This window comes from Danaus plexippus, assembly GCF_018135715.1.
Source record: "Danaus plexippus chromosome 3 unlocalized genomic scaffold, MEX_DaPlex mxdp_25, whole genome shotgun sequence".
Taxonomy (NCBI): Eukaryota; Metazoa; Arthropoda; class Insecta; order Lepidoptera; family Nymphalidae; genus Danaus; species Danaus plexippus.
The window spans coordinates 98,727-111,334 of NW_026869844.1; the positions used below are offsets into that span (position 1 = coordinate 98,727).

General features: G+C 31.2%; 2 protein-coding genes across 5 annotated transcripts; both read left to right on the forward strand.

Moving 5' to 3' along the window:
- Positions 1 to 1,722: 1,722 nt before the first annotated feature.
- Positions 1,723 to 4,575, forward strand: LOC116767237 (uncharacterized). Of its 4 annotated transcripts, none has more exons than XM_032657509.2 (4): positions 1,723 to 1,924; positions 2,002 to 2,541; positions 3,537 to 3,732; positions 4,162 to 4,575. In XM_032657509.2, exons 2-4 carry the CDS (start codon positions 2,293 to 2,295, stop codon positions 4,461 to 4,463), a joined length of 747 nt encoding a protein of 248 aa, XP_032513400.2. In that variant the 5' UTR covers positions 1,723 to 1,924; positions 2,002 to 2,292; the 3' UTR covers positions 4,464 to 4,575. The 4 variants fall into 4 exon arrangements, with proteins under 4 accessions (XP_032513400.2, XP_032513383.2, XP_032513391.2 ...); XM_032657492.2 differs by having other exon boundaries at positions 2,013 to 2,541; XM_032657500.2 differs by having other exon boundaries at positions 2,016 to 2,541.
- A 1,556-nt stretch (positions 4,576 to 6,131) lies between these two features.
- On the forward strand, positions 6,132 to 7,475 carry LOC116765818 (uncharacterized). Its single transcript, XM_032655411.2, has 3 exons — positions 6,132 to 6,587; positions 6,656 to 6,923; positions 7,135 to 7,475. The coding sequence occupies exons 1-3, from the start codon at positions 6,336 to 6,338 to the stop codon at positions 7,437 to 7,439; spliced, it is 825 nt and encodes a 274-aa protein (XP_032511302.1). The 5' UTR covers positions 6,132 to 6,335; the 3' UTR covers positions 7,440 to 7,475.
- Positions 7,476 to 12,608: the final 5,133 nt, after the last annotated feature.

Sequence of the window (12,608 nt, forward strand, 5' to 3'; positions counted from 1 at the left end):
AGATCTTGATTATACTACTTTAAAATTAATAGAAAAAAGAAAAAAATAATTTATATTTTACGTTAGTTCTTTCTTATACGCTTGTAATAAATTTAACAGCGATGTAAATGAAACGGTAGGTCCGAATAAGTTTTGTTCGCGTGTGTGGACGTTTCTGTGGGTGTGTACCTTTTATGGTTGTGAGTGTGTCTAACACAAACTAAGATTAGGTACGCAGGTTCCAACAAGTAACGCCTAGATACTAAGGTACCAGTAGTTAACAGGGTAACATAGTCCAAAATATAGATTCTCTAAACGTCAACTATCTAGAGCGTTATGTTACTCGTTAGATGGAAGTTGAAATTATTTGAAGATTTATACACAACGTCATGTTGGCTGAATAAAAAAAAATATATACATTTATAAAATTACTTTTACGAAAACTTAATGACTTATACTTTTTTGACTCATGTATAATTTGTTTTTTTTTTTTTAATTTTCTTCTATATATTTAGTTATCAGTTTTTAAAAATATAGATGTAAAATATTAAACTAAGAAAAATATACATTTTATTTACGACCTGACAGTTGTATAGATTAAAACAGAATGAAATGTAAATTATAATTTATTAATATACAATATATTCTGTTAACGTACACAAAGAGTGTCTTAGTTTATATGAATGTTGGTATTTTCTATGGACTCAGTAGTTAGGGCAAATATTTATTTTGCATAATATCGTTAATATTTATAAATGAATATATAAGCACACAACTACACAGTTGACAGAGTATAGCCTTACTCCCACGTAACTCTCAATTAATGAGGTTGTATTTTTCCACTAGTGAAGAAAAATTTAAGCGAGATTTTTTCTAAGGTTACTTAGACTAGGCAAATACTTTTTTGTACGCTATACCGTATTAAGGAAAAAAAATAATTCTGCTGTTATATTTCTTGTGAATTTCATAAATTTTTCGTAAATTAACTATTTTTCTTATAATAATTGTTATATCTTATAATACTTTGCTATAGCAAGTATTTGATTGCTTACCCACATTTTTTGGATACTCAGTAAAACTTTAAAATATTATATTTATACGAAAGTAATATTTTCGTATGTACCTACTACTCGTTTTTTTTATTATTAAAAACTACAATCTCCCGACGTTTCAGTTACTTTGCAGCAAAGTAAATCCTTTATGCAAAAAAAAAAACCCGTTGTACATCCAAAAATATTAGTTTTATTTAAATGAATACTCGTGAAAGTTTTAGATATCATTATATAATACCATGTTTATTATTATAACGTTGGTATAGTTATGGTCACTAAACAAGTGTAGTATCATTCTTAGACGTACTTTTGTATCTCAAAGTCAGCAGTGTTTTCTACTTAATATGTTCATTAAGTATTTTGCGCATTTTGGACCTCTGCTGCCTTAGTACTACCAGAATGGTGCGAAAATTCTGCGCATGACGTCATTCGTAGAGTCCAATGGCTGCATCTACGTCATAGCCTCCATCTTAAATGTCTACTAAGGATAATGATAATACGAACAGTTTAATTATATGCTAGGCATTACCTTCATATGTGTACCTTATACGATGTTTGAATTTAAAGCTTAGTTGTCCTTTTTTATAATATAAATATGCTGCATCTCTTTCCTTTAATCGGATGTTCTCACCTCACTCACACACAGCACCCGCGATCAATAAAGCCATCACCACAAGTCTAATCGCAGCCGATCGATGGACGTGTTTCTGTGTGATCGAGTGACGTCATTGTCTGATATTGATTTTTCATACCCCATATTCTGATGTTCATGTGTTCCTAGTATCTAAGTATGCCGAGGAAAGCTTTCGTTACGGGAAATTTCGATGACTTGAGAAAATTCTTGAATCGGGTCGGGTTTTGAAGACAATTACAATAAAGCACTGTTCTATAATGTAAGTGTGTGTTTCATTAAAGAAAATTCTCTTTTAACTTTTGAATGTTTAAACCAGAAATATCATTTATAATATAGATTTTTTATAGCAGCGTCCTATTTAAACCTTCAATGATAACTGTGTGGTGGGGATTTGAACGGTTAATTATGTTTATGAAGGAAGTATTCCCGTCTAACTAGCAAATTACGAGAGGAGAACTTCAATTGAGCGTGGCTCCAAACTCCGCCCACATGTCCCGGGCACTTCATCTGCCAAATCCGTTTGTTAATCTGGCCGACACCTCCAACAGCGTATAGTCGCCTGGTACCCCCAGTGCTGTTTATCCGAATCTTTATCCGATTTTATCCGGGTTACCCGGCTTTGTAGCAATGGATCATCTCTATTTCATTCTATCAGTGTTCTGTGTAGGATATATCCAATGTTACGGACAAAATAATTATTATTTCGAAAACCACAAGTACTGTGACGATCTCTCACCATATTTCGGTGAAATCGATTTGGATCAAATAACCGGTATCTGGTATGGCGTTGAAAAAATACCTCATACTAAAGGGGAGTATAAAATAGAACATACAAACGAATGTTTCTATATTGACATAAAGGAACTTTATATTCAGGTGAGTTGTTATTTTCATAAATAAAACATTTCTTTGTCAAGACTTTTAAGACTATTACTATTCTGAAATTATATATCCACTTGAACGATTTCGAAAGTAATCTTCGTGATTTAAAACAAAAGTGCTACTTTTGACGCAGGAGTGAGACATTGTTTCTTTTGTTACTTTTATAGTAACAAATATAGAATATACATATAATTATTACACGAGATCATTCCAATAATAAATAATTGATGTTCGTTGTTGCTTTTTTATCTTGTTAACAATTATGCTTCTTTGTTTATTGAAAAAAACTTTATTCCTTAAAAAGTCGTTTAAATCACAATATGACACTGATAACCTTCTATATTAACATCTCATTAGAGGTGACACGTCAGGATGCGGGGTCGGTGAGTCAATTAACAGGTTAAGAGTGTGAAGTGTGCCTGTGTTACAATAATCGCCCATAGTTCTGGAGATTCTCCAATTAACCGTTTGACTTCAACCTCACAACTTACAGGCTAATTGCGCATGTTATTGCAACCAAATTGGGTTAAAATGTTCATATTTTTAATATTAATTTTCGCATCTTCGGTTAATCTTTCGGACGTTAAGTTCTGTGCGAATCTGCATCCAGTTGAGGATTTCGACGAAGAAGCTATTTTGGGGTTGTGGTATATAAAAGAGTATATTTACCATAATGATAACGGAACTTATACTGAATATAATCCGTATTGTCCCACAGTACAAATAAGAAAATTTGAGGACTACGTTAGTGGTGGTCTATTAAACCATAATCTTGTAAGTTTTATGGCACTGGGATAGTGATTATGATAGTCTATAATAATTTAACGTTCTCATTATTAGTGTTCAAAAGAGAGGAGTACATTTCATACTCTAAAGGGGACCCTAGATTCAATATATCTCTTTGTCCTATTGGATCATATACTAACCAAAAAAACATATCATTGAACAATTCTTGATTATACTCGTATAACCTTATTCACCTTTTGTAGCCTACTCCTCCGACACCATACCAGCAGATGACAAATTCTCCGTACCAATTAGCAAGCAGACCATACAATTCTCCGGAACCGTATAGAATTAGACACTTTGTTTTAGAATGGCACGAAGGACTATGGAAAGACGATTATCATATTAAAGTGAACACTTCCCACAAAGGGTTTTGGCCTACGGACGTGCCCTATGGATGTGAGTTAAATCAAATTTAATAATATATAAAAACGATTGTTTTTCAATTAATTTTTATTTTTATAGTATTTAAAAGAGTTAAGTATTCCAGATTCAATTTTTTTAAACGAAAATGTAATAATATCGAGTTTAGCGTCTAATTCCGTTCCTGTTATATTTTCGCTATCCTAAGATATAAGCGATTTTCCATAAAGACTTGGAAAATCGAATGTATTAAAATTTATTCTCATTTTTATGATGTCAATGATCTTTATTTTAAATATTCGAACATTCAAATACATACTTAAATAAAGGAATTAAACTTTTTGCTGGCTTGAGATATGTATTTTAAATATTCCATTTGAGTAGCAACGACAAATGTTACGTCCAAGAGGTTTACATTTACCCCTTCAATAACCATTACGCGACTAATAAAAGGCAATTTTTCAGCTGTGGACAAAATGTATCGCTTCTTCGGTGGTGTGATCCAAGTTTTAAAAGTATCTCATAACCATTTGGTACTCAACTTTTGCATGAGGTTGCCTCATTCGCAACTGTACAGCGTTGTGCTTGCGAGGAACGAGAATCAATTGACACCGGGAGATCTTACCAGCATCCATAATATTTTTTCCATAAAGAACCTGTCAACATCCTCTCTGAAACGAGTCTGTGAAAGTTCAGCTGTTAGCGTCAAACTGTCTGGTTCATTGATTTTATGTTTCTTACTAATATTTTCAAAATTACATTTGTGATAACGAAGTATTTACTAAGCATAATTTATTAAATAGATTATTTATATTTAATAAATGTTTTTTAAAACAACCATAATATTATTCTTATATTGTAATAAAATATCTTTTTATAGCTTATGTTTCATTTGTTATGACACTATAGTATCCATTATCATTACATTTACAAAATGTTATTAAAAACGACATCTTAAAATTAACTTCATCTTTTTTTATGAAAATGTTGTTATAATGAATCGGAAATATTGTATTGTATAGAATGAAAAATTTATTCCACGGTATATTTCAGAGAAACCGAGGCCTTGAAAAAGATATAATCGTGGTTAAGACACCAGACATTACATCAAAACACTACGTTTCGAATAGATTTTTTATGAGCTTAATAAACGGAGGTGTACTTTACCATTGCATGGAACCTCTTAAATAATGTCGGCATTTTTATATTTATATTAAATCAATTTAAAATAAATGTAGTAGTAGTAATTTATGACTGCCATTTATATACATCCAACAACCAGGACTCGACATTGATTATTAAAGAATCAATCTTACTTTATCCATGGACTAAGAAATATACGGTTTGTTATAGATAATATGGGCCTGTGAAATAAAATTGATTCTTCATAACTCCACACAACAGTTTCATTATTAAATTAACTCATGGTCATTGTATGAAATTTAGGACACGGTTTAATCTTTGATTCATTTAAATAACACTGCCACTACTTAAATTGTAACTTATTTGATGAAAAACTTACAACATTTTATTTGTAATTTCTACCTAACCGCGGTCAAACTGAAATGAGCAGTTGCTTTGATTTGTTATTAATATTTTTGTGCCAGATTGTTTAATTGTTCACAACTAATTGGAAAGCTATATTTAGAAAATTTACAAAGAGTCCTGTGGTTAAAGTTCGCCTAAAAATTTGTGTGTATTTGACTTTTGAGTACAAACATAACCTTAGTACTCAATAACATCAATGCTGACGAAGAAAAAGAATAAAATTTGAAAACGTAAAAACTCATTGAGAAAAGCACGCGTAGCATATCCGAAAAATATTAGTTTCATTCAAACTCATTGTCAAGTTACTTGGTAAAACAAAGGTTGCTAGTTTTTTTAATTTAAAATAATCTTATGTTAAGTCTGAAAAAAAATTAAGTAATCATAAAGAAACTATTTCAAAATATTTCAATACCATACGTAAAACTTATTAGTACTTTTTTATTATTTCTCGTTACAAATTATGTACACAGTCCAATAGGTAAAATTCTTTGCTTTTAATTTATATACGAAATATTTTAAGTATACATGAATATTAGAATCAAACAAGAAATGAAAATAGAATCGAGATAAGTTTGTTCAGCGAATCGAAATGTGTTATTAAGAATATAAACTACTTGTATGATGTATCAAGTTAAACAGTTCCTTTGAACGTATTTTATTTAAATAGGGAGTTCTATTTATAAACATTCGTATAAAAAGATACATTAATGAGATGTAAGACTTTCGCGAGTTTTATTCATTTAAATGAAACTAATATATTACGGATATACTACCCGAATTTTATTATTTTAAAACTACATACATACATTTTGGCCACTTTTCAGCAACCGTGTTCACGGGCAGACGAGATGTGGGATTATGTAGTTTTAAAACAATAAAATTCGCGTAGTATATCCGAAATATATTAGTTTCATTTAAAAGATACATTAAGTAGATACTTCTTTGAATGTGTTAAGTATAATTAATTCCTGTGACTGTGTATTACGCCACAATGTACAATAACAGCAACCTGAACTAATTTGCTAATTAAATGCGAGTTGGCCGCGACCGACGCCTTGTCCCACATTCTCTGTGTTATCCCAAGTGTCATCATGTTCGTCCAGCTTGTACAGCTCGTGTTTTATCTAGTACTGATCTCCGCGAGTAAGGTCGAAGGTATATGTGGGGACACCGTACGTTGGTCCCATAGGGTCAACATAGACGACGTGTTCGGGGTGTGGTACGGTGTAGGCTACGCTCAACATAACCCAGATATGACGAATAAGCCTAATGAAGTCGGATGCGTGTCTCTTTACATAACCGACGCAAATAATGAACTTGAAGACAATTGGCTTGATTGGTCTGTGAGTGTATTTCACACTTATAATTACCAGTGATTGTTTTCTTTATTGCTAATGAGTTTCCTTATCAGTTCCAGAGAAAAAACTTTTCAGATCAGAATTGGCGCTCGTCTAAAAGCAATCCTTGGTCTGGAGACAAGATGGCTGGATCTTGGCTTGATATACGTTTAAAACGGAGGGCGAAAAGGGATTCTTTGGATGAAAAACGTATCAGAGTTCTGTGGGATGAAGATGGTCACAGTCTAGAGCAAATTTATTTATATTATTCTGAGGAGCCAGGTCTTTGGACCGCAGAGCGACTGCTTCCTGGAGAAAGACAGTTAATGTCCAGAGGAATTGGTACTTTCTACGTCTTATAAAGAATGAAGTATCATATATTATTACGTCAGCTTAATACCATTAAGAGGTATTTTTGTATCAACGGTTGACATAAAACATTTTTCTCAGCATCATTTCACGCATCTAACTCATAACTTAAAAGAAATAAATTAATGCAGTAATTAATTAAGTTTTTACAGTAAGAAAAGTTTAAATTCAGTTTTATTTACAGATGTTTGGCATCCAGATGATCCACCTCGTCATCCAGATGTAATTCGGCTGTTGAAGGTCACTCCAGACACACTGGTTCTCAATCATTGCGCAGAGTTAGGTAATGGTGGTATATTTACACTAATATTACGAAGATCACCATCGAGAGTCCAGAAATGGGAGTGGTATCAATACCAGAGGGAGTTCTATAAATTTGAGCTACCCAACGTGTACAGATATTCAGCTGTCTGTGGAACAGCTGTCGCTATTAGTTCACATATACTAGTAATAGTATCAACATTTTTTGTCAGTATATTATATAAATAAAAACATATTAAAGAAATAAATTATTTTATTTAAGAATATTTGTATTATTTCGACAATCCAATAATATCAACATTTCTTTAATGTTAGCGTCAAAGCGAGAATGTTCTAAATATTTGCATCGAAAGCAAACGGAACATGTAGAGTAAAATTTCATCGACAAGAGCGGAATCTACAACTTCTGGAATATCGCATTCCAGGTGTCCGTTCATGATATTAGTATCGATGTGACGGATAAATGTTTAGAGTGTTTAATTCATCGAGTTTCCAGAACGCCGCATTCCAGAAGTAAGGAATTTTTAATAAATATAAGTTTAAATAATTATTTTTCGCATATATTTTTAAAGGAGTTTAGTTTTTAGGTATGCTTAGGAATATAAAGATTTAAATTGTAAGTTATCACGTAATATTCTTCATAAGTACAGTTTTTGGCAATTAGACTTCATTGTCTGTAGTCAAGAAAACATTTTAACATGTTATTACATTTCAAAGACAAATTTTTGAATTTATCTTAATTCTGTTTTCAGTGGTCCCGGGACCTGTTCCAAATAATTTTGGAAAAACATTTTATGAAACAACAATAATTAGAAATAAAATATTTGATGCATGATAAATTTTTTCATCAAATTTTCATTTTACACGCTCATATCGTGCCAGTATGTATAGTTATTTAGAACTTAGTAGTTCTAACTTAGGTCAAGGACAACTGATATACAGCTCCCACCCATAAGTCTCGTCGTTCCCTTGACAAAAAAAAAATATATTAGGAATACATACTTCTAAATTGAAAGGTTTTAATTCTAGGTTCTTTTATAATGCATACATTTTTGAATTTGATAAATATGCGTTCAGTAGTTTTTGCGCGCCAAACTTATATTCATTGACGGCTATTCTGACATTTTATCCCATTTTGTTTATATTAAGGATGCTGGTACAATGATTTTTTTTTCGCAGGCGCTTTCTTTATTACATTTTGTCACTCATAACGTTGCCTTAATTAATATTCCGTGAGAAATTAACGTACAAAATGAACTTAACGATGTTGTTTGGGCGGATGTGGTGACTTTTGATCCGAGATCCTAGACGGGGTCACCCAGGAGAGACAGGAACCATGAGAAGATTGTTCTAATTAACCCAGCAATTATAACCAAAGTCAATAGTTTAATTTGTTTTTCGTCCGGTGTAACTGTTAGAACGTGACTACTTAGCCCATTTACGTCATCCGCTTACAAGATTAGGTTTGTTTTATATAAATTGATATGAAAGTTAATTTTTAATAAATAGTTCTTTTAGCGGTTCAATATTATGTCCAATAATATTCACATACTTATATAAATTCTTCTCTACATTTCTATTATCGTCTTAAATATTTATTCAATAAAAATGTTGTGTTGGTTTATTTATTTATTAATTGAATAATATACAAGTACATTTTATTATTGCATGAACTATGAACAATGTGACGTATTTATAAATTATGACGTTTTCATAAATAAAAATTACGTTTAATACAAAATTCGTCAATTTTTACATGTTTCATTAAAATATTGATGATAATGAATAAATGTCACTTGAATTAAAAAAAAAAAAATTAAACCGAATATCAAATTTGTGGTTCAAAAATCTATTGGATGTGTTGGATTATTCATAGAACTTTTCATAATTAATGAACAACTGTAGATATTTATGAAAGTAATACTTGCGACTTACCCAGGAAAGGGTTTAAGCTGCTATATTATTATTAATAATAAATAAGATTTTAATAATAATATAGAATTAAACTTCATCAAGACTAGCGGGATTGAAACTAGATAACTCCGACTCGAGTAAAGGCACGATAGTTTATTTGGGAAAGCAACTGAAACGCAATATTCTCGAGGTTACGGGTTCAAGCTCTGTTCATTTCAACGAATTTACATATTAAATTTCTTACTTAAATTTTAATTCAAGTACTAACTAAAATATTATTCTATAGCTTATCCAAAACTATAAACATGTTATTTATTTCCTAACATAGTTTGTATTAGTATTACTTAGTAACGAATGCTTTGAGAATATTTATTACATACCTATATATATTATGTGCATTTTATATATTACGTAACACCTCTATTGTACATACGTTCAATATCAGTGATGTATATAATTCAAACGACGACTTTATATGCTGTTGATGATTCTTATACCAACGACTCGTTTTGAATATTAAAATAATTTAAATATTATTAAACCTACAAGTCGCTGGTTCTAGAATAGATGTTATGAGACCAATACGTTTTTAATTACAGAAATTCGTTTAGCTGATTTTTTTATTTATGTCCAAAGGGGTGAACGAGCTGATGGCCTACCTGATGGGAAGCAGTTACCATCGCCCACGGACGTCTGCAAAATAAAGGATGTTTGGGATGCTTTGCCGGCCTTGGTAAAATATAAATTATGATATTAAATACAGTTCATATCCATCTTTGTAAATCTTTTATCTGCATTTTAATAAATGCTAAAAAGACACGTATCTTTTAAGTCAGTGTCGGAAATTAACATTAAATATATTTTTTTGTATTTACTTGTAAAAAAAAAAATCGTTAAATAAATCAAAAACAATTTTATTTTATTTTAAGTTAGCTAAAAGAAAGAATATATATATTACAATAGAAACTGCGAAAATAGTTTTATTTTCTTGGAAAAAAAAATTGAAAATCATTAAAATAATAAAACACAATATTTGGTTTAATATATTTGAGTATTGGTATTTTTATAACAATTTACACACTCGGTGAGAAATAATATCACACTTTTGTTAAAATCTCGCTAAGGGGCTCACACGTTCCAAGCAAAGCGATGTAAGTGACATTTTACTATTTCAAAGACTTAATAAAGTTAAGTTCTTATGAAGAACAGACCTTCTAAAAGAAACAATATTTTTCTCATTTTCCTGGTATAAATAAAAAAGACTATTGAACGCAACTAATACGTCTACGATCTGAGATTGTTTATGTCTGAAAACTTGCCCCCAACGAATAAATTTCACAATACGTAATATTTGAATCTGTTTATCCGTTTGATAACTAATAGGTAAAAAGTAACTCACATCTTCAAATATGTCAAGAAAAACACGACATAACAGTAACCATTGACCTAAGAACGACATATACATAATAGAAAATAAAGTTACTCCTTCATTGTTTACTTAATTCAATAATAAATGCTCAGATGAGCTTCTTAGATAAGAAACCAGTCGAAGTGTTATAAATAAAAAATATGTATTGAATATTACAATCATTTTGCCTCATATTTGATAAATATATTAGGTGTTGGAATCAATTCGTAGCGCTTTTTTTTATTAAAAAATAACGATTTATTTGAAATGAAAATAAAAAATTACCTTACTGAAAATACTGCACAACGCTTGTCACTAGTTTTTCCCATTTTTCAGGTAACTGTCGAATACCGCGTCGAAAATACTCTTCCTCCTTGGAGACAATCAATGACATGAATGAAGACAATTTTGGCAATCATCATAAGATGTTATTTTTCCCTGATAAACCAAGAGCCATTAAGCGAAACAAGTGATAATCCGAATGGGCGATATCCGGAGAATAAGGCGGGTGGGTTAAAACCTCACATTTCAATGTTTCCAGGTATGTTTTCACTGGTTTCGCCACGTGAGGGTCGAGCAATGTCGTGCAGCAAAATAACTTTATCATGTCTTTTGCTCCATTCCGGCCATTTTTCCTCCAATGCATGACTCAAACGCATCAATTGTAACCGATAGCGATCCCAGCGATAGTTTCATTGGGATTTAACAATTCATAATAAAATACACCTTGTTTTTCCCACCAAATACAAAGGAGGAACTTTGATCCATGAATATTGCGTTTTGCCACTGATGATGATGGTTGTTCGGGCTTAATCCATGATCTTCTGCGTTTCGGACTGTCGTAATAAATCTATTTTTCATCGCCAGTAAAAACTTTTAACGATATAGAAAACTTTTTCTTTTGTACCATGGAAGCAGTAAGTAGTTCACAGGTAATAAAAGGTCTTTCTATGTCTCTCGGTTTTAATTCATATGGCACCCAATTCCCTTCCTTTTGGATAATTATCAAAATTTTTAGGCGTTTCCTATTATATTATATATTCCTATCGTGGATTATATATTCCTGTCGTGGATGAATCAATTTTCAAAAATGTAGAAAACTCTTGAAGTGTTTGATGTGAATTTTCTTCGACTAAATCTTCCAATTCTTTATCCTCAAATTTTTTGTCTGTCCAGGTCGTTCCTTGTCGTCTAAATCAAAATCACTACTATTAAAACGTAGAAACCATTTCCGTCGCGATTGCTCAGCTAAAGCATGTTCACCGTAAACGTCTACTACAATCCGATGACTTTCTGAACCACTTTTGTTTATATTTAAATAATGTAAAATCCTCGCAAAAACACTTTATTTGGTATAAACTTCGACGTAACTAGATAGCTGCCACTTGTTGTTATTAACAATTAAAAATAAGATGCGTCGTAAAATTAGTCCCTAATAACAGCTGTTCAATTTGTTTCTGAAGGTAAAAACAGAGCACTGTAATAATCCCGCCATATCTCATCAAACGCTACGAATTAATTTCAACACCTTAATAGTTTTACCATATTTATCCGGCTTTATCTCTTGTCATATATATATATATATATATATATATATATATATATATATATATATATGACAATTTCTGTCTTTACGGACTTTTTTCGAAGAAACCAAACCAAAAGAATCTAAACTCACGTTGCTCTGTAACCAAAGAAACGTCTTTTAAAATTTATTCCTTTTCAATGATCCTTAATTTCATCTTATCTTTATTCTCCATTTTTTTTTATTCTTCTCTTAAGAAACAATCCCACTTGAAAAAAATGTTCGAGGAAGAAAATTTTCAAGGATAAATTTTCTTCCTCGAACACTCCTTCTTCAACTCTTGTTTTTCCTTGTATCATTGCTATTGGAATAAGTTTTGTGATATAGAAAAAAATTGATTCCATTCCCTTCTGTCCTGTGTCAATCCTATAAATCGATTTCGAAACCTGTTCAATGATCCGGAAAGGTCCAATTCTCAGTTCTATTTTTTTTCTACTTAGCTTATTACCATTTACCACATACACCATATCTCCGACGTTGAATTCATGCC